Source organism: Scatophagus argus, chromosome 18, assembly GCF_020382885.2.
Source record: "Scatophagus argus isolate fScaArg1 chromosome 18, fScaArg1.pri, whole genome shotgun sequence".
In the NCBI taxonomy this organism is placed as follows: Eukaryota; Metazoa; Chordata; class Actinopteri; family Scatophagidae; genus Scatophagus; species Scatophagus argus.
The window spans coordinates 13,483,456-13,506,262 of NC_058510.1; the positions used below are offsets into that span (position 1 = coordinate 13,483,456).

The window sequence follows — 22,807 nt, forward strand, 5'->3', positions numbered from 1 at the left end:
AATAATAGACAGATGTTCCACTTCAGAAGACGTCTCTGCCCTATTACAAAGATATAAGATATTATTTCACACGGTACAACTTCTCCTTTCTCAGTAAAGAACTGAGCAAGAGTCACTCTAGAGTCACCTTCTAGTTACTGAAAATAATTTGTCTTCCAACCATTTCAGCTGTCTGGATTGAGTTCTTCAATAGTGACACAAAAAAACAGATTATAGTCTCCAAAAATATAACATTTGGGACAGAAAACAAACAGTAGAGCAGTGATGTTATTTGAAACCACGCCTGTAAAACCTACTGTGTGTCCTGTTTTTAGGCTGATATCTGCATTTACAGTTTCAAATATTTGTCAGCACTGAGATTCACACAGTTTAAGTTCCTGTAACTACCCACTTGTGCAACATCAAAGAGCTTTTTCACAGCTTACATTTCGATAACAGGAAAGCAGAGATATAAGTGATAACATTTACGTGAGCTTTTTCCAGGGTCACTGTATTGTGCATGCTCACTTACCGTCATTACTTACTGGATGCCTGAAGTCATAGTTTTCTTTTCACATACGCTGTTCATGCCATGACGGGTAAAAACGACTCATCCCATTTACACATGCTATTTTGTCAGGAAATCAAATCTCAAAGTAACGATGAAAAGACTTCCTACAGTAGAACGCGTGAACTTAAAAAAAAAAAAAAGGAATTCAGTCCAAAAGTTGACAAATGTGTCATTAAAACTGCAATAACTGTTTTTTTTATTTTTATCTTTTGCCACATACGGTATGTTGAATTTGGTAGCAAACTGTTTCACATATCCAGAGAGCAACATTATCATTCATTTGAAGTCACATTTATGTCCACTTGATGAACGTTCACTCTCTTTTAGTTCTGTTTTTTTGTATGAACCTTCTCCCAAGGGGAAATATCTAGCTTTTCAGCTGCTAAATGCTCCACTACGTTTGCCAACTAGTCTGCAACTGCATCTGTCTGTTCTTTGAGCAGATAGTTGAGCGCAGCATTTTACAGCCTTTCCTCTGAACACAGCTGCCAGCTGTGTCTGAAAATGATGCTTTGAAAGTGGTGAGAGAACCAAAATAGCAAAATGGTGGACTGGACAGCTAAACAATGAGTTGAAAGTAACTATAAAGCTGAAGGTTCATCACTATGAGTGACCTCTTTGTTTTTATATTGTCATTTCATACATGGTAAAAATATTATAGCTTCTTGAGGCTATTAGTGCTTTTTTACTTTGTTGTGGAGATCAGAAATAGACTTTACTTTCCGCGTCTTCATTCAAATTTGAAATTTTTAAGTAGAGAATTATTTCTCAACTTTTGAACAAAGTTTTCATATACATCTCTGTCTCCTTTCCTTTCCCTTTTGTTTAATCAGATCTTTGGTGATTATTCTTTCTCTTTATCAGTGTTCCCTCCACTCCCTCCCTCTCTAGCTCTCCATCCTTCTAGATCCTTGCTGTAAGAAGTGAAGACTCTGCCCTCCCTCTCACAAAAATCCCTCCCTCGTTCAATCAGTCCCTCCTTCACTCTGCATTCAGAGCTCCTTCTCTCTCTGTTTGACGCTTTACTTCATTCGCTCTACATCTCTGTGGTTAGAGGAAGGATGCTGCCCCGCAGACTTCTGGGTCTGCTGGGACTCCTCATACTCTGCAAAGGTAAGAAGAAGAGCAACATTTCTATTTATTTCTCAAAGGAAAGCTGAACTTCTATCATCTTGAAAACTCAAATCTGCTTACAGTACAGTTTGTAACTTTGACGATGGACTGATCCTGCAAGTGTGGCTGCAGACAGAAACAGCTTAGTGAAGTGTAGCAAGGAACAGATTATTTAAAGTCAACCCCCATCTGCTTAACTGCAAAGTTTAAAATGGAAAAGCCTGTTTTTGTCTGTTGGTCACACACACAAATGAAGACTTTGAGTCCATCATCAGTCATTCATGGGTTACTAATGTGTGTGTTTGGGGCTGGATTGGGGCCATTTCCACCATTATGTTCTCAGGGTGGGGTGGGTGGTGCGGGGATGAGGTGTTTTTTTATAGCTGCCTGATCCTATTGAGGGCAGTGTTGCACTCGTGTGTGCTAATTGCAGAGCCACCGTAAATTAGCCTTGATGCTAATGTTGCTAACCAGCCGTGTTTTCAACTAGACTTTGAGGCTAGAAGGTTAGCCTGCTTTCAGAACTTTTTTTTAAATTTATTTAAAAGAATAGTTTAACATCGTGGAAAATAGCTATATGCTTTTTTTTTGCTAAGAATTAGACAAAAGATCAATACTACTCATATGTCAGTGTGTTAAGTATGAAACTTTAGACAGGAGATAATTAGCTTAGCTTAGCATAAAGACTAGAGGAAGGGGAAATTAACTAGTCTGGCTCTGTCCCAAATTTAAATATCCGACTACCAGCACTTCGAAAACTCACTGATTATGGTGCTATATCTCATTTGTTTCGTCCCCTCAAAAAAAGGATGAACATAATAATTTGTAGTCTTTTGTGGTGTAGCGATTTCTTGACAGACAACAGATTATCCATCCACCCAGTACCTGTGGTTGCCTGTAACCTCACTGGGACAAGATTTCATACCGTGCTAAAATTTTAGCAAAGAAATAGGATTTGTTAAGTCAGAGGAGTTATCTTTTAACACCTCTGGTTCAAAATGTAAATGTCCCGTTCATTTTTCCCATAGGAAATGTAGCGTGACTCATAGTTGGAGCTCTTCCATGGTTCAGTTCCTCATGAAACTCTCCTGGTTGCACAACAACATAAAAGATTAGAAATAAATATCTTGTTCTTTTTATAAAGCCACGTGTATAAACAGGCAGACATTAAATTTCAGGTTTGAAATTACCTCGTCAAGGCGCATTTCAACCAGAAACATCCAACCACAGAGCTCAAAATTCTGTCATGTAACAAGTTGGAAAATTTTCAATTCGTACATCTGATTTATAATCGCCTCATTTTCAACCACCCACATTACATATTCATCAAGGCTCTTTAACTGCACAATGGTTTTACCTATCCAGGCCATTTTTGAAAACTATTCAAATATTTCAGATATTTTGCAGGAATCATAAAATGTCTCCAGGGCAAAAAAAATCCATCTATTGGACAGGCTGTGTTGGTTTCTGTCCCTGCTTGCCAGAGGCCAGCTTGCAGTACAGTACATCCAGCAGAGAAGAAGAGCAGAGCACAACAAGACAGACTGTGGACATCTGTGAGATTACAAAAACACCTTTTAAGATGCTGTTTGCTGCTTTGGGAACACTATGAGACTGAATCATAGTTACACTAACAAGATTAGTACAAAATCTACTTGATTATGTCAATTATTTCTCATGATCCAATTAACCTGAACTCTTTTGTTTCTTCATCTTTGCTAAGTTTCGATGATGATGCCCTCTGATGTCTGTCCTCCTAATGCAGAAACAATGAACATGTCGGAGGACATGTTGTCATTTATTAATATTTAACCAACAAAAAGGAAACACATGTTAGTAGTGATTAATTAGGCCAAAATTTAAATCTTCACCTCCCAGATCATGATAAACACCAGCTGGTCTTGAGCCTGGATACTCCAGCATGAAGGCAAAAGACACTTTAAATAGGCTAAAGAGACTATGCCTTACCCTCACTGGCAGCTTAATCCTCACATCATAGAGCTAAAGAGTTCCAAATTACACTCACCGTCACTTACCAGACAAAGAATTGATCCCAGCATTTCCAGTCAGACAGTGTGAACTTTGAACTGAGACGTTGGACTTTTAATCTGTGCAGAGGACAGAATGTGAGGATGTCAACAGACATTCAGATAAACACCAGGCTAAAGGTGTTCCTGAAATACAGCTATTTTTGTCAACAACCTGGATGATTTTGTTGTAAACCTTCTGCTGACAGAATTAGACTACAGATTTACAGGTTTGACTGTCCAAGAATAATTTAGATACATCTATCCTATAAATTATTACTAACAGTCTTTAGCTTTTCTCAGGCACTGCACATAATTCACTTGATATTTTTTGCCTCTGCTTGTCCAGATCACATCGATCCCACATTGACTGACCATGTCTTTTGTCCTGGTTTACTTCTTATTTCTGGATATTTGAACAAGTGTGTTATGTACATTGTCTATGACAGAATACACCCATACCAGACTCAGGGTCTTAAAGTTACGACACAAACTATCTTCTGTGCTGTGTGTGCAGGCCAGGAGGAGAGTGGGACGGGTGAGTCCTGTGATAACTTCACAGACCTGAACCTGACGCATTGCTTCATGGGGACCAGCTTGTATGTTCGGCTGCTGCTCTACACCCGCTCCAACCTTGACTGTGGCCGCGAGCTCAATCACCACAACTTGTCTTCCCAGCCACTCTTCAACCTCTCCCGACCGACTGCCTTTGTCATCCACGGCTACCGGCCCACAGGAGCTCCACCCATCTGGATAAACCACATAATCCACCTGCTGGCCGAGCAGGAGGACATGAACATCATTGTGGTGGACTGGAACAAAGGGGCGGCCAACCTCAACTACTTCACTGCTGTGACCTACACGAGGGAGGCAGCTCACAACCTGACTGGCTTCATCATCACTATGCAGGTGAGAAGGTTCTGTCAATATCTAGGAATCAGAGCAACAGACCCAAAAAGCAGCTGTACAGAGCCTTTCATTAGGTCATAGAATTGTTTTTTTCAGCACATTTACTGCTTTGTTCAGTCTCAGTGTTTCCAGCAGCAGCAACAGCTAAACAAACTACCTGCTCATCATTAAACAGCAGTCAGACACAGTTAGAGTCTAACCAGTGAACACACAGTCAGATATTTCCCTCACGAGGTGGTAGAAAGCAAAATCAGTTAACACAAGAATGACGACTCCAGTGGGAGGATCATGATGCTCTGCCTCTGCTGAATGTGGAAATATGCAATTCATTTGTTTACAAATTTACTGAAAATATGCTAGTTTTGGTGTTGTTGTGCAGTTGATACATAATACTGGACAAATAAGCCTTACATTTCTGATTGTGTGCTCTTATGGCTGTGTTGTTTGTTTTTTTGGAAAAATGGAGGAAGCTCTTTTGATTAGGTGAAAGCTTAAATTAAAAATTTAGTTTAGTTAAGTTTAAGTTTAAATTTATCTTTTAAAGATACTGGAACAGAGACAACACAAAGACAATAAAGCAGTACAAAAGTTGCTATTTTGAATAAAAAGAGAAAACAAAATATATACCTCAGATGTAATGTGTTACATGTTGTGTGTCTACAGGAGGAAGGAGCCTCTTTGACCTCAGTTCACCTCATCGGCGTCAGTCTGGGAGCTCACCTGGCAGGATTTGTAGGAGCAAACCTGAAGGGCAAGATAGGACGCATTACAGGTAAATAAATAAATAATTAATATATAATAAATAAATACATTACATAGAGGAAAGCAGGAATAAATGTTACAGCAAAAGGAGAAGAAGAAGTTTGGAAGTTTTCAATTACGGTATTTGCAAAGTGACAGCACAACAGTGTTGACATTTAAATTCACTGATAATTCTATTATTAACGAATTTCTATCAGGCAGAAAAAAACAATATTTCAAGTTCAAGTTCAGAGAGTAATACAACTTTTGACCCTCAAAGGCATTCGCAAAAACTCTGGTATAAGTAAAACATGCACGATAAATAAAGCTGTATGTGTTCCAATTTTAAATGCAAGATGTCTTTTACAACATATTCAATGGCACAAAAAAGTTGGGTTTGGCTCCAATGTTCAAGGTTTTAAAAAGCTTATGTTGTCCTCCCCTCCAGGTTTGGACCCAGCAGGGCCAATGTTTACCAGTGCCACACCTGAGGAGAGGCTGGACCCCACAGATGCTATGTTTGTGGACGTACTTCACACTGACATGAACTGTGAGCATCGAAATTACAATTAAAGAAGTAAAAAGTACACTATATAGACGAACGTATTGGGACACATTATTATTGACTTCAGGTGTGGTATGGGGCTGTTTTTCAGGGCTCGGCCCCTCACTTCCAGTGAAGAGAAATCTTAATACTCCAGCATACCAAGACATTTTGGACAATGCTATGCTTCCAACTTTGTGGCAACAGTTTGTCGAAGGCCCTTTTCTATTCCAGCATGACTGTGTCCCAGTGCACAAAGCAAAGCTCCTTAAAGACATGGTTGGATGAGTTTGGTGTGGAAGAACTTGACTGGCCCACACAGTCCTGACCTCAACCCCATCCCACACCTTTGGGATGAACTGGAACAGAGACTGTGAACAAGGCCTTTTCATCCAACATCAGTGTCTGACTCCACAAATGTTCCACTGCATGGATGGGCAAAAATTCCCACAGAAACACTCTAATATCTTTGTGGAGAGACTCCCCAAAAGGAAGCTGTTATAGCTGCAAAGCTGTTTGTGTATTTAGAAGGCAATGTCATTATGTCAAGTCTCTGTTGGTTAGGTCTCCCAATACTTTTGTCTACAGTGTACATGAAAAGACTCAAGCAAAGCACAGTACTTGAGCAGTTCAGCAGGTTCAGGACTACCGTACATTTAGGTATAATTTAAGCTATCAAAAAATATTTAACTGAGATTTTGAACAAATAATAAATGATGATTCAACATGTGGCAGTGGCCAGCTACACTCAGTACTAAATCCATATTATCTGTGTTTTTCATGTGCAGCATTTGGACTGAGAGGAGCTCATGGTCATATTGACTTCTATGCCAACGGTGGAGCAGATCAGCCAGGGTGTCCCAAAACTATATTTGCAGGTGAACACACGCACATACACACAGACAGACATTGGGGACATTACATTTATTTCCTGGAGGCTTAACCACAACAATAAACATTACTTGCCTAACCCTAATCCTAACCTCACTGCAGCATGTCTTTTCCTCCCACAGGTAAATCGTATTTTGTGTGTGACCACCAGCGCTCAGTGTTTCTATTCTTGTGCTCTCTGAACCGAACCTGCAGCCTCACAGGTTACCCCTGCTCATCCTACAGTGACTTCCTGGAAGGGCGGTGTCTGCAGTGTGAGGTCTTCAAACCTGCTCCTTGTCCTGTGCTCGGTAGGTGGTGAAATGTTTGCAGGATCACTGATCGCTGACAAGCTGAACCTCATTTGCACTGTCCAGAGGCCAGTGAAACTTTATGCTGTAGAGTCTGAGCTCTTATGATGACAGACGGAGGTCTGATCACCTGTGTGGTCTCACCTGCAGGTTATGATGTCAGCCAATGGAGGGAGACTCTGCTCAAACTCGGACAGACCAAAGTCTTCTTCAGCACCACAGCCACGCTGCCCTACAGGAGTGAGTCAAACACACAAGTCTCACCAGAAAATATCATTCAACTGTTAATGTTTTTTTTTTGTGCACATGGGTGCCTGAAAACAAAAAAACAGCAGTTTATAGCTTCTCAAATGTATTTGCTGCTTTTATTTTTCATTTCATTTTAGTTTATTTGTAGTAGTTACAGTACTTTCACTTTTAATACTTTATGAACAACATTCAAACAGGTTTTATTTGCTGTAATGATTCACTGTCTTCATAAAAGAAAAATAAAGTATATTGCTGCATCAATATTTAAAATGATGTCATTCCACTGTTGAAAGATTTGTGGTTTGATGAGTAAGATTTCTTTTTCAGTTTTCAGTGTTTGAGTAGAGTGTAATGCCGTGTGTGTCCTGTGTGTGGCAGAGCTGAGCTACAGAGTGGACATGGTGACCTGGAATCAGTACCTCCGCTGGGGAGTCGTCTACATCCGGCTGCACAGTGGAAGAAACTTCACAGAGGCTCGAATAGACCAGTAAGTCTGTCAGGAGAGCATCTGGAACACCAGTTGCCACTGCTAGCTGTCACAAGATGCAGCCTGCACAGGTTCATTTCACACAAACAGTTATGGGACTGAACAGCTTAGTAGCTTAAACTGCACGCTGAAGCTGCTACATGACATTTAAAAAAAGAAAAAAAAAATGTCAGTAATCAGAAGTCCTAGTCCAATTAAACACCTCACAAACAAACCGTTCAGCCACAACATTAAAACCACTGAGGTGAAGTGAATAAAATTAATCATCTGTTGACAGTGCAATGTTCTGCAGGGAAACCTTGGGTTCTGGTAATTGTGGATGTTTGTGCAGAGCATTGCATTGCAAACGCAATTAATGTTTTTTTTTCACTTTACCTGTCTGTGGTGTTAATGTTGTTGCTAATTGATGTACAGTTTAAATTTTAAAAGGCCTTATTGTAGGAGAAAATAGGAGTCTGCTGTTGAAGCACCATTTAATTTCAATTCTCCTCCTCTTTGCTCCCAGTCAGCTCCTTCGGTTTGAGCAGTACACCTCCACACGGCTACTGGCACAGTTCGACGAGGATCTGCAGCAAGTCCAGAAGATCTCCATGCGGATCAGCACTGGCAACGTGATCGGTCCTCGTTACAAAATCAGACTGCTGCGAATACGCTTCACACCACTGGAACTTCCAGAGAGGTCAGTCCTGAACCCACGGTGCTGGTCATTCGATGTGTGGATTTTTAGCTGATTTTTAAGTCATTTTTAAAACTTTTCACACTTTATAACAAAATCACAAATATAATCTGGTTCTGCTTCTTCCATTAAATTGAATCTATACGAGTCATACAGGAACTGTGAAACACATGCTGATTATTTTATATTACTTTGAATAAGTTTCTTTTTAAAAATTAAATTCAGTTTCCTGAAATGTGTGGCTGAGTAATTCTGTTTCATTTTTAATAAGAGCCACTCATGCATGTACTTATGTAATCTTTTGTTCTGTAAAACAATCTAAAATTACTATTTTTATTACTAGTACTATCAGTTTGCTAAAATCCAGGGTGATGTCTTCATGCTGGTGTTTTGATCCAACCAAGGTCCAAAAACTTTATTCAGTTAAAATCTTTGCTCACTTTCCCAAAAGAGAAAGAGAAGGAGCAAATCCAAACAAATAAGAGGCTAGACTGACCAGACCAGTCAGTTGTCAGTATAGCTGCTGATTATAAGCTAACTGTGTGCCTGTTTTCCTCACGGTCAGGCCTTTAATGTGCCGTTTCGACATCATCATGGAGGAGAACATGGAGGTGACATTTCGACCTTTACCCTGTGACTCCCGCCTCTGACTCGTGAACGAGACACACTGCTTTTTCGTCTTCTATGGAAACACATCTAACTTACCCAACCCAGACACCCTGTGGGTGCCACTGGGTCTGCCATCCCTGGATGGACCTCTGGGGTCCCACAAGAGGATCCACAACCCCCTCACTAGATGATGAAGACTACCTGACTGGAGCTGAGGATAACTCCTGCATAGTGGAAAGTAAACATGTCCTTATGTATGATTGAAACCACATCTCTCCTGGGGTTGACGGGATACGACAGACTCATGTTAAGCTGTGGAGACACACTGGAAACAGAAGCAGCGCGATTTGTTAATGAGAATGGAAAAAGCTGCTGCAGGAGAGACTTCGATCTCTATGTTCAATGTCTCGCTTGATCTCTGGCTGCATTTTCACTACAAAAAACATTTTATGTGTCACTGTAGTGAAACTGATAATAACACAAACTACTCAACATTTAGTATTTTGACACTAAACTAAATGTCAAATGACCATGTTTTCACTGTGTTACTACCTGAATACATCATTGCTGTTCAGTGAAATGATCATCTATGAATTTGTTGATTTTGAATGTATGAAACATTCAATCAGTAGAATAATCAGTACAATTTTTTTGTCCCTTTAAGGGGTGAGAAAATACACAAATTAAAAACCTGTTAATTAGCTGTAAAAGTCAGAAAGCTAAAAACAGGGCTGTTAGTCTGCCCTGTGGAAAGCTGGAATGTTTTTCACAGGACAGCAGTGATATACATACATAATTTCTGCCTTGACATCCTGCGGGGTAGAAAACGACTGACTTTTCTCCTTGTTCTGCCTAACAATGTCTGTGACCAGTTTTCATCTTAAAGAGGCTGTTAATTTTCTCTGGCTTCACAACATTTGACATCACTTGAGAACTTCTGCATCATATATAACAGAATGAAATCTTGTTTCTCAATGAACAGTCCATTAAAGTAAATTCTCGATTTACAGGAAAGATTTGGCCATGTACACTATCGTATTTTTTTACCTGAAAACCAAACATTTGCAGTTTTGATATTGGGTAAATCTTTCAATGTTTTTCTTTTGATCAGTTTCAGTTGCAGCTTTACTCTGTGTGCCTTGTACCAGCAGTTCCCAAACTTTTTGGTTTGCAGCCTTCGTCAGTCTAACTGAAGTGCAAATGTCTGATTATTTCACGCTGCAAACTCTTTAAAAAGTACTTTTAAAAGTTTGTTCCAAGAAAAGTAATCCCATCCCCCAATGGGAGGGTGGCAACTGCAGGCTGAGAGCTGCCGCCTCAACAGTGACGCTGCTATGATGTTTGTCCACAGCAATATGTAACCATTCATAAGCTGTTATACTATAATAGTTTTGTTTTACTGTGTTATGTTGTAAATTGTGAGTTTTATGCTGAACAAAGGGTAGCTAAGGAAGTGTTTGTAGTGTTTCAATAGCTACAGAAGAACCACCAGCAAACAGGTTTTACTTCAGTCAATATTTCAAGTTGAACGGACTTTAGAGTCAGTAAATTTATCATAATGTGACTGATGACATAACTGAGCAGTCAATAAAATTATTTCCTCTGATGTTCAGCTCATAAAAAATGTGACAGTGCTGAAAACTTTTTTTTTTCATTATGTATTTTCACGTGTGGTTTGAAATAAATATTCATTTCAAAATGTTTTTGACACAAAACAGATTTGCTTCTTTTAAGACAACCTCAGACTGCAGGATTGTCAAAGTTTTGAGAAATTAATGGGATAAGTAGAACTCTTGAGCTTTATGTCAGAAAAGCAGGATTTAACTAGGAAGGTCAAAATCCGGTTTTCTCAAAATGAAACTTGTCAAGTCAAATGTGCATTTCATATTTGTTAAAATTTTGAGCAACAAGCACAAAAAAGTGACTCCGCACAATCTTGAAAGCTCATCATTTCATTTCACAAAGAGCAGTTTGACAAAACAAATTCACACTACGCCCACCGCTTTTTTTCATCATGTGGCCTTCATCAGCAGTTGTGTGTTCACACTTGTTATCATGTGAGACACTTGTTATCATGGGCTATGATGGGTACACCCAGTGCCAAAGAAAATGAGATAAGTAACTACACAGCTGACAAAAAATTAAAACTTCACAAATAGATGCAAAGATTACAGTTGAAGTGTTTTCTTGGTGGTTCACAAAGTTGGTTTTCCTCCAAATATATGAATATATGAAGAACTGGTATCATGTGACCAAAAACTCCATTCTTTAGCCACTTAGCCCATGAAAAAAACAAAAGAATCTCATCAGAATTGTTTTTAAATCAAACCGACTTGTCTCTGTCAAAGCTGCAGTATCAATGTGACCACAGAGATTATTCAGCAATGATGCAAATTGCCATGCGAGAAAAGCTGTGACTATAAAATCTCACTTGACTCAATACAACACCATGGAAGGTTTGCATAAGTTAACCGCAGTAACTCTTAAATATCTCTCAGCTGTAGAATAAAAATCGATGTGGGTCAGATTTATGTATTTGTCACAATGACGCTCCAGACAAAATCCAAAAGAAAAATGTTTTATTTGTTCAGCAACATAGACAGAAAGGCTGGTGTGATGCAATACCCAATGATACAGACTTAATAAAACTGAGACAGAAGAGAAATAGTATGAATTAAGACAAACATCTATGCTCATGTTAAACAACATAACATCATCAAGTAGCAGCTAAACCATCACTGGTGGCATGTACTTCACTGATAACTGGGTGTGAGCTTATGTTAATGGCCTCATCACGGTCATTTAAAGCTCTTAATTTGATTTAAAAAAAAAAATAGGACTATTGTTTCAATCAAGACCACACATATACAAAGAACACGTGTGAAATGCAAAAACAAAGACAGCAATAACTGAAAGAGACATGTAAGTATAGATGGAAAGAGCGAACAGTTGTGGATAGAAGTTAGAGAACGTTTCACATTCAGTTTAACCTCAACAGAGCAGAGACTTCAGTACAGTCTCATTCAACGCCAACATTGTGCAGTTCTGAAATCAACATCGACACAATTTGGCCACAATAAAGGACAAAATATTTCCTCTTAATTAGCTGGTTTTTATGATCAGTTATTAGAGTTATCAACAGTATCCAAACAGAATACCTTTCCACTGTCCAGTTACCAGCTGGGACCTATGAATGGTGAAGACAGAGATAAAGAGTGAAGGTCAGACACAATTTGGGTCACGTCTAAGAGGCGGGTCAGCGTAGAAGCAATGAAGGAGGACACGATTAACGTGAAAGGAGAAAGAGGAGATGAGAAGATGGGACTGGATCAGCTCAGGTACGATTAGAAGCTTATCAGAGGGAGGGCGGGGGAAACCTCCTTAAAACAGTAACGTGTCAGCGGGTTAAAGGGAATATTCCACAACCCAACTGACCTTAAACACTCGACATGAAGCTGCCACGATGAAGAGCAGCAAGTCCGTTACACAACAGGAGCAAACAGAGTTCACCACAGAATAAATCTGACTAAATGAGTCACACTGAGACTGAGATAGCAGGGAGTCCACCGGCCACCGAATAGACAATTCATAGCTTGGGCTATAGATGCCAAGATGGCAGAAACAGAGACAGGTAAGAGAAAATATGACTTCCAACAGATTTGTGCTGAATGGCGTTAAATTATGAACCATGCTGTCACGGATTAACTTTTAATATATGTCAACTACAATTCATTTTTCCCCTCCTTTTTATATTCAATATTAACAGGACTTTAAAAGAAATTAACTGTATCTGCGTATAACTGTTGACCTTAGTTATCACGCTCTCACCCTACATTTCAGTTGATCAATCAAAACTCAAATTTGTAAAAGTTAAAAAATGTGTTATTCTGTCACTTACAATACGTAGTGATGATACAATCATAGTGTTTTAGTTCCACAAATTTTAAAATGCCCTACTTGATGAGGAGGAGGAAGCTGTAACTATTGTTTGTTTCCATGGAAAGAGACTATTTTGTTTGCAATGTCACTGACCACATCAGACCACAGACCATCTTTATTGCATTGCATCTGGCTCTTTAGCTGCTAAATGCTCTACTATATTCACCAGCTAGTCTCTAACACAATGCATGTCTGCTATTTGGTGCTGAGCAGGTAGTGTACAGAGCCTTCTTACAGCTTTCTGTGGCTGAATATATCACCATGAGAGCACTGAGTGAACCAGAACGGTGAACCAGACAACTAACATCACTACAACATATGTGAATGATCATGTTCACTTCACGTCACTCTGTACATTTTTAGATAAAAATACTGATTACAGCCGCCTTAAGCGATCCTGACTGAGGCCTTTTCAGCTGTATTATCTTGTGGATGTTTTACCTGCAGGGTTGTTGCGGTTGTTCTGTCGCTTCATTGGCCCAAGCCGGTTGCCAAATCGATTGTTTCTACGTTGAGAGCCGTTGTTTGGTCTGAATGAAACTCCTCTTCTTGGTCCCTGAATAAGGAGAAAGGTAAAACAGATTCCGTTTGACCTCTTCATGTTCTTTTCACCAGCTGGATCACATGACTGAGAGGTTACGGGTCAAATTCCACTGAAACCTGGCCTTGTAACACTCACCATGTTGCCTTCTCGTCTCCTGCTTTGACCCTCCAGCCAGTTGGAAAATCCTTCCTCCTCCACTGAAACAATTTCATCCTTGTCGTTGTAGTCAAGATCAAGCTCACTGACAGAGACATGGACACAATTTGCACAAAATTTTACTTAGTTAATGCTTGTTTGGTAATTTAAGTGTAACTTATATTTGTGGCTTATTTCACAGTGATCTTCTTCAGACTTACTTTGGCTCATAGAATCCAAGAGGTTAACGCCACAATAGCCAATATGTCATTATGAAAGACAACTGAAAAAGTGAATAAGAAAAATATGTTTAATCTCACCTGACTGAGGCCAGGGGGAGCTGTGACATGTTCCCTGATATGGTCACTTTAACCCCCTCCAGTCTCTCCTGCCTCTTCCTCTCCAAGTCATGCCTCAGGTCACCTGGTCCTCGCACTGGCTGTGTCATCACATCATCATCATCACAATTAAAAAAAACATTCATCTCATAACAACTGGTGTGAACAATCTCAACAGTAATTCGGGATACAAAAATAGTATTGGAGAAAGAGGAATTTACTGGCAGGGGTCCCAGTCTGGAGAACAGAGGCTGATCATCATCAAGCAGTGAGTTCATTTTTAAGCTGAAACCTCTGCAGAAGAATCAGAAAGACAAAACAGAGCAGGTTAACTTTCATGCGATGCTTTTCCAAAGGAAAATAATAATCATCATTTTCAGCAACTTTCCAACAAAGGGATATTATACGAGGTATAAAATAAAACATTTTAATACAACAAACATTAACAATACAATAAATAATGTAATTTAAAGAAAAAAATACAGTATGGGATGGTTGATAAGTCAACGGCCTGCAGTAGAAAGAGAGGAGTTAAACAGCTCTTGTTTCATGTTGGCAACACAAGGGGGATGAGGGAGAAACGTAAGTGTTTTTTTGTTTGTGGTTTTTTTTTTTTGTTCACCGAAGAACTTCAATAGCACACATTCAGTTCCATTTGAACAGGATTTTGTGTACGGGCCGTATTTAAAGGAATGTGTTGTGAGTTATTACTTAGGAGGACTTTTAACTTGCTCATGCACCAATACCAGTAACAGTAAACAACATCTCAATCACCATGTGACGTACCGGTTTGAACTGAACCTCTCATCCAATGTCAGCTCCTCCGTCTCTGCTTCAGAGTTGCAAACCTTTTGGGGAGCTGAGAAACGCTCATTCAGGGTGAAACCACTATCTCTGAAATACTGCTCTGTAGAAGCAAACAATAAATGTTTTAAGAATTTATATACACTATACAGAAAGTATTGGGAAACACCTCTTTACTATTGAATTCAGGAGTGGTACGGGCCATCAGCAAGCAATTTTTGTGAGGGGGCTTAAATCCAGACTGTTTGCAGAACCTAAACTTTTACTTCACTTTGTCTGACTTAATTTAATTTATAGGTATGCTGCCGTCATAACTATTATAACAAATATTAATATTCTGTTTGTGTGTTTGTGTATATATACTGTATATAGTTACATGCATCTACTTCTTTTTTGTTTTAATTACTACGCTGCATCCTCACTCTTGTACATCTTATTGTTTTGGTTACCCAATATCTGCAAATTAATTTACCAAAAAAACAAAACCAAAGACACATCAGATAGATGTACATGTATGTGCATTACACTGTGCTGACCTTTGACATGGTGCACCAGTGTGATGATTTCTTGGGCAAAAGTCCCAGTGTGTATGGCGGTCTCCTGGTAAGTCCCAGAATGCTCCAGCATGGGCAGGAAGTCCAGTCGCTGACGACCAACATTGACCAGGTCTAAAGAGAGCTGCCTGTCTGAGGAGTAACACAGTGTGCTGCAGAAGAGGAGAAAAAAGAATGAAACCAACCAAGAGGTAAAACTGGTTTTCCTCAAGATAAACTCTTGCTGGAATTCAGTGCACAGAAAATGAGCAACAGTTTCATTTATCAGCTGATGTGAATGGGAATTTACCTGTTTTTGATTAGCAGTGTATGTAAAATAGCTGACACAGTTATGGCATGTAATTTGATCTGCTTATTTTAGCCTGCCAATAGCAGATTTCTTTTTTTTTTTTTCTCCACAGTTTTCAAAGTCTTCCTAAGTTTTAAATCATTGATTACAGTGGCGAGTGTAAATCCTGAAAGAAATATTAATGAACTCAGTGTGAGCATGTATTTCTACATTTTAGTCACACCTACCATGCTTGAGTAAAAATAAAGAAAAGCACTTTCTTTACCTTACCCAACAAACTTACCTTTAACGACTTCCACAACTGACCATGTTAACAATAAGTGAACCCTACATGTTCTAAAGAGGGGGGGTGTAGAGCTTTGAAAATACACAATCACACAAATTTATAATCCCTTTATGGATATTTATAAAAGCTTAAAAGTGAAAGCAGGAGTAGACCAAGACATTCCCTGTTTTAAAGAGAAGGTGAGTTGAACGTTGGTTGAAAGTTCACACTTCTTTTTTTGGCTTGATCCATTCAATCTTCAATCTAGCATCATTACACTTCACCAGATATTTCAACCACTGTACTAAGTGGACTCCAGTCATATTTTATGACTCTTCCATCAAATATTGACGTTATTTACAAAGACCACCTTCATCCGTAATGCGCCTTTGTTCGAACTTGCCCCAGTTTCTCCAAGATTTAACAAATCCTCCTTCAGCTTTTGGAGCCACAAAGCTTTTTCTTTTTTTTTTTTTAAGCAGAACAGAAAATAAACTGTTGTTCATGAGATCGATTTCTCCTTTTAACGGCACTGAATACACTTTCTCCATTGGTCAGAATGGATAATTACATTCATGACATTCTTTTTTCCTCCATTTTTCAGCACTGATGATGCTTTCCTCTTCATCACCACCCATACTTCTGTTCCAGGCCTGATTTTCTCGATGATGTTCATGGAATCAATTTCTTCTTTCAAAAGAATTTATGTTCAATCACCAAGTATGGTAGTGGTTGGTCCCTCTTCGTTCAAGCTCCCCCTGCAGGTAACTGACATTTCACAGGACCTGTCCCTCAGTAAATTCAGCTGTAAGTGTTTTTTTCATCCATCAGTCCTGTAGCAAGCTGCACAAAAGACTCCTAGGCATTCATGTTTGTCCAAACTTCGTTACATATCAGCATTCGCACTGTAGACTTTCTTTGAATCCTCTTCCTGGAATAAGTTTGCAATCACAGAAACACTGCCTCTCCAGAAACATATTTCAACACAAGGCAGAAGTTGATCTTCTGGTCTACTGGGTCTGGAGAAATTTGTCAAACTTTTCCCCCTCACAAAGCACTCACTTTGTTTTTTACTACTTGTGAATAATTTCCTTCGATTCCTCTCTCCACTGTTCTGCTGACATAGTACATTCTGGTCCATGTTTATCCACCAAAAGCTTACACACAGCTTGAGAAGTGACTCTGACAGCACTGTTTCATTTTCCTCCTGAAACAAGGGCAGTGAACAGACATTCCCTCCCTCAGTTTCTGCAGTGTTGGGTTTATCTTCCGCCCTCCAGATTCACAAGCAGTAACTGAAGCTTCCTTAGATGAGTCAGGGAATTATAAATTCCATTCATGGAAAGCAGTTCAATCATAGGTAAACAGAGCATCAATCTGAACGTGGTGAAATACAAAACGAGCATCGTAGAGATCATCCCATATATGGCAAGCTTTGCAGAATGATTTGTTGATCTGTGTTTTTGTTGGTAAACGAAGGTCAATTTTCCATTTTCACTCAAAGCAGCATCAAATAAACTTTGAATTCTTTTTGAAGTCTGCTAAATAACCAAGACACCACTTCACCCAGAGATGACAAGCAGCAACATTCTTCAAATATACTTCTCTAACAGGTAGTGACTGAAGGGTCAGCCTATGATCCATGTTTGCAGCCCTTCGCTCTTCAGCTCCATGTCAAAGTCTTCCTTCTGTGATCCTCGTGAATCAGATACATTCGATGGCCGGACGGATGTACACATGGTCACATCTGCTTGCCTTGGGGTGTAGTTTTGCTGGCCTCTGATTGAATCTTGCCAGAACCACTTTTCAAATGTCATCTTTTCCATCTCCCAGCTGTCTTGAGACTTTAAAATAAAAATAAAGAGAACAGTGGATGAAAATGTACCCACTGCGGTGTTTTTCTGAAAGCCATCATTCAGATTGTCCAGTGTAAACCTTCATGAACTTTAATATGTCCAAATGGCTAAATAATTGGCATATTCTCTGAGCAATTTGAGAAAAATCCAAACTGCGGCTTCAGCAACTGTAGCAACATCATCAATCCATAAGCACAAGGACAAAGTATCAATCACTGACTTAACCCTTTCAGCCAACATTACAGACGGCGAGTGTCTCCTGTTGTGTTGAGGAGCACACGTAGTGATAATTTTCTTCATAACTGAAGCCATCATTTTCATAACATGGTCACTTACCCAGAGACACTCCCAATACTCTTCAGTAATGCATATTTCAGCTGGGGCTGTTTTTCTTCAGATGTGACCTTGTCCTGGGCTCTTCCTGGCATCCATCCACAAGCTGTCATGTGAAAGCAACTTCACATTTGCATGAACATTGTTTTATTGGAGAGAATCCTCTGTGAGATATCCTGATATTTGTACCAGCAATGTGTAGCATCCACGAGAAAACAGAAGACAGGGAACACAGAGGTATAGAATTCTGGTATTCTCCCACCAATTTCCAAACTGCAACAAAACCCTGTTAAATGAAAATATATATTGTGCCCAGTGATAATCATTCTTTTCAACAGGCCTCCACTCTTCCTGTGGCAGTTTTCTTTCCTCTTCCTGCAGCTGCTTTCAATTACTTTAGAAAGAAGTGTGAACTTTCCCCTCTCACCCTTGATAATTTTGACTACAAAATACTCTACCTGTTTTGGTTTATGGGTCGACTCATATCCACTTTGATGGTTAGGGTTTCCTCCGTCACAGTGGTCACGTTATTAGTTTTCTGATCGCTCCATCTGCGTCCCCTCTGACGAGGCATTTTAGGGTCCAAGTCAATCTTCGGCAGGTGTCGGTCCAGACTTCCAGGCCGGTCAAGTTTCCGCTGCTGAAGTCTGGTTTCTTCTGCCCAGTCAGTCTCTCTCTCGGAGGGATTCTCGTAACAATCTTCCTTTAAGGGACGATAAACCAAACGTTGCTCTTCATGAGGAACATCTTGGTATCCCTGGGAGGATTGTCGCAACGGTTGTTGATTCCTGTGTGGTCCAGTTCTTCCACCCTGGCCGTGACCTCTTGCTGACCGAGGACTGCTTCTCCCCCTGTGGTTCACGGGACCATCTCGATAACCAAATCTCATGGGGTTTGGTCTATCTTCTGGTGTAGGGCTCCCCCTAGTTTCACGATAGTTTGTGCCCCTCCAATTATCTTCAAAATGCCATCCTCTTGCATCTTCATGATCATGCAACCTGCTGTCTGATGCCCTGAAATGCTCCTGAGAGGAGCCTGGACGAGGACTCCTATGTCGATCATACTCAAGATCTCTGTGATCATCAAGTTGTTCGCACCGTGATGGTTCTCTCCTGTGTTTGATGCCATGATCATGTTCAATGATGAGTGGTCCTGAGTGGCGAATGTCTCCAAGAGGGAGTCTCTCCTTAGTGTCTCCTCCAAACCTAACTCTGGTTGTGTCCATTGAGTCAAGCTGTTCCACAAAGTCCTCCTCGTTCCTGTACCTGTGCCAGCATAAGAGGAGGTGACATGGTTCAACAATTATTCAAAGAACAGTCACATCTTCACATCAGGTTTTAATTTAACACCTGAAATTAGCTTTGGACTTATCTCACATCAAATACCTGATTCACCCATTACTGATGTAACATGAATTTTTAAACTATGTTTGCCATTAAAACTTACATGTGGATTAACAATTAGTGTATGTTCAACATAAGAGACAGAAATTTTTAAGTATCAGAAGAAGCAAAGCAAGAAAACTTCAAGCCATGCAACACTTGTTAAACTAGTATTTTAAATTATTGGAAATAAGCCATGATGACAGAGAGGAATTTTGAAAATAAGCTGAGAATCCTCTGCATTCTTCATTTCCCCTTTTCTCTGCGACAGTGCTTCAAAGCCTTTTGCTTTAAATTTACCCAAGGTGACTGCTGTCATCCATTTCCCTTCTTTGCCTTTTAAGGGGAGGGCTCCTCTTTTGATGCAAATCCTCTCTTTGCCTGTGTCTATCAGGACCCTGTGTGTTCCTCCTTCCTGTTTCCCAAGCTGTTCCACCTCTTTGGTCATCTGACCTTGCACTGGGACTAAGGTCTCTGAATCTTCCTCGACCTCTGCCCTGTTCTTCTCTCCTCCAGCCCATCCCTGGCTCTCTCTGTTGGTGGTGTGAATGAGACCTTGGTGTCGGTGGCAATCTTTCCCTCGTCAACCTCAGAGGGGAGTGGGGTGACCTCCTCCTGTTTTCAAAGCTCTGTATGTGTTCTCTAAACCCTCCTCTGCGTCTATCTCCATCTTCTCCTCGATCACGCCTCTGGTCATCAAAGGTTGTTACATCATTATAAGGTGATGGCCTCCTATGGTAAAACTCCTCCTGGATTGGATGACGCTTTTGCCCCAATGGGTTGTCATCTAAGAAATGTGGGGATCTTCTCTGGCCTTCAGGGTACATTTCTTCCCTAAAGTAATCCAAGTGTTCTTCTGGATTTTCTCTGGTGCGGTGGCTCCTATCCAAATCATCTCCATCAAGTTCTGCAAGGACTTCGTAAGGATTAAAATCGGGCTCCTCCCATGGAAACCTCCTGAACAAGTAAATAAAAAAAAACAGCAGTCATCACTAAATTAAGATTCACATTGCAGTTTAAAACAAAAATGAAAGTGGAGGACAGGAAACCATCTTTTCTGAGTCTTAAAATAAACAGATCTTGTGGGGCATATGAGAATTAAAAAGAAAATAATGCATTTACCTGTAATGTGGTGATCTGGACCGTGGTCTTGACATTTGACTAACCTAGGAAAGTAGAAGTTTTTGTTGTTAGATTAATGTTGCAGACAAAACACAACACCCCACAGTACAGGCAAGGCAGGGTAATTACAAAAACCCCATCAAGATGCTTATGATGCCATAGGATCCACCATGCTCCTATTTGCCATAGCCTACTACACTGCAAGGGTTGCATCCCCCTTCAACTCTTTATTTGCTGGTTGACATAAAATGCATCACTACCACTGTGTCAGTGAAGGAAAACTCAGGTATACTGTGAGTATAAGTAATTTATACTGATGGTGACAGGCAGAACAACAGAATTGCTAATCTGCAGAGAATATCATGAGCTGCACACAAATAATCTAACAACTGTCAGGACACCATTACAATTTTACTGCGATACCAAAATATTTTCTTATTTAAATTAGGAATAAATACGTTTGTATTCAGTTATGAATTGTCTCCAATGTTTACCCATATTGAAATTAATTAAGTAGGGCTGGGTGATGATTCAATATTAAAGTTAAACAACTTTCTGCAGAATCATATCATGTTCCCTCAATTTAATATTCTAGTTTAAATTGTTTCTTAAGAAACTTTAATTAAAGATGAACAAAATTATGAATCTACAGTTTCAATTTTTTTTCTTGCCTATATTCTGTCATACAACATCAGAATATCCTTTTGAATAACGTCATAACGACTGCAAGCACATTGCCACATAGTGTAAAGACGCGTCTACACTTCTTTAACAATTGTTGAACGTCAACATTAAAACTTTTTTTAAAGTGTGATTAATTGCAGAGCTGCTATCTTCAGCAGGTGGTCTTAAAATGGGAAATTTACTTCATGGCAGGGAGTTATTCCAATTCATATGGAGCTCGGGCTCCACAAATTAATGGTGGACTGAGTTTCTTTAGCCACTAGCTCTGATTTAGTTGGCCAAGACCAAGACAAAAACATGTATAACTACAGAGAATTCATGAATGTAAGCGTATAAAATATAGCTTCACATTTTAGTTTTGTATACTAGCTATTAACTGCAACGCCTGTTATTTAACGTAGCTATTATCAAATGCATTTAAGTTACTGTAGTAAGCAAAGATCACTCAGACTAATCAACAGTTACACTCTACTGAGTTTAGTGGGATACATTTCCTGGATATTTGGACCACTAGCCCATTGTATGCATTAAATCACATACCGCCACGCAAAATTAAGCTATCCAAGCACATGAGCTAACTTTAAGCTAGCTGACGTTAAGGCTAATCAACAGCTAACGTCAGGCAGTTAGCTTACCTTCGTGCAAGACGCGCCAGTCTTCCGCGAATAACGTCAGCTAAAGCAAGTATAACCACATCAAAAGACGACAATGTAACACTTTGTAATTTTAGAAAACGACCATATTAGTGACCACGTATTACAAAAACCTAGCTAAATGTGCTGTGTTTCCCATTAAAGTATGTAAAAGACCGTGTTGACATTGACTAGTTAAGGTTGCGTCTGCGCACAAACTGCCAAACTTCCGCTTTGGTCTTTTCAGTATAAAACAATTTTTGTGACTACAATTGCACAGTTCAGCAAAACATCGACACTTACCTGGCCCTAGATTAGAGGTGGTTGTGGTTGGAAGCCATGCAGGTGGAAGTGGTTGTTTGACTGAACACAGTAATTTAGCACAAAACGAACAATGGTCTTAAAGGCTTTTTGTTTTGTTTTGCTGTTTTGACACTACTTCTCTGGGTGCACGTTCTCAAACCCATTCTCTCATAAGTATTATCCCTAGGTAACTTGGGCGGAAAATGCACTACTTGGGTGCTACATGTCCTGGCCTCTTAGGGTACAGCAGATTCTGTCAGTGCAGTGTGGAAAGTAGTTCGTGGTAGTTTGCAATTTCTGTGTATGGTTTGTAAACATTTAAGCGGATTATTCATGTTTTCAGAACCAGTGTGTGTATGTCAAACGAAAAAAAAGAATGAAAATTTACAGATGAGGACAGCACAGTGGTGCAGTGGTTAGCATTGTCGCCTCAGGTTCCAGGTCCACGAATGGACCCTTCTGTGGGGAGTTTGCATGTTCTCCCTGTGCCTGCATGGGTTTTCTCCGGGCACTCCGACTTCCTCCTACAATTCCAAAGCAT

The 22,807-nt window shown here is 39.8% G+C and overlaps 2 protein-coding genes across 5 annotated transcripts; one reads left to right on the forward strand and one right to left on the reverse strand.

The window, feature by feature from the left end:
* Window positions 1-1,441: 1,441 nt before the first annotated feature.
* Window positions 1,442-10,823, forward strand: lipib (lipase, member Ib). 3 transcript variants are annotated; one of them, XM_046370749.1, is made up of 11 exons: window positions 2,042-3,920; window positions 4,040-4,112; window positions 4,208-4,599; window positions 5,263-5,371; window positions 5,789-5,890; window positions 6,673-6,762; window positions 6,898-7,065; window positions 7,216-7,305; window positions 7,693-7,801; window positions 8,307-8,480; window positions 9,043-10,820. In XM_046370749.1, exons 3-11 carry the CDS (start codon window positions 4,276-4,278, stop codon window positions 9,125-9,127), a joined length of 1,251 nt encoding a protein of 416 aa, XP_046226705.1. In that variant the 5' UTR covers window positions 2,042-3,920; window positions 4,040-4,112; window positions 4,208-4,275; the 3' UTR covers window positions 9,128-10,820. The 3 variants fall into 3 exon arrangements, with proteins under 3 accessions (XP_046226703.1, XP_046226705.1, XP_046226704.1); XM_046370747.1 differs by lacking the exons at window positions 2,042-3,920; window positions 4,040-4,112 and adding an exon at window positions 1,442-1,663 and having other exon boundaries at window positions 9,043-10,823; XM_046370748.1 differs by having other exon boundaries at window positions 2,042-4,112.
* Window positions 10,824-11,648: 825 nt separating this feature from the next.
* zgc:112982 (uncharacterized protein LOC503771 homolog) lies at window positions 11,649-22,192 on the reverse strand. Of its 2 annotated transcripts, none has more exons than XM_046370745.1 (11): window positions 21,967-22,192; window positions 20,648-20,691; window positions 19,826-20,482; window positions 18,602-19,408; window positions 15,383-15,552; window positions 14,829-14,949; window positions 14,264-14,336; window positions 14,030-14,143; window positions 13,705-13,815; window positions 13,467-13,581; window positions 11,649-12,273 (listed from the first exon to the last, which is right to left on the reverse strand). In XM_046370745.1, the coding sequence occupies exons 2-11, from the start codon at window positions 20,680-20,682 to the stop codon at window positions 12,260-12,262; spliced, it is 2,217 nt and encodes a 738-aa protein (XP_046226701.1). In that variant the 5' UTR covers window positions 20,683-20,691; window positions 21,967-22,192; the 3' UTR covers window positions 11,649-12,259. The 2 variants fall into 2 exon arrangements, with proteins under 2 accessions (XP_046226701.1, XP_046226700.1); XM_046370744.1 differs by having other exon boundaries at window positions 13,705-13,810; window positions 14,025-14,143; window positions 21,967-22,191.
* Window positions 22,193-22,807: the final 615 nt, after the last annotated feature.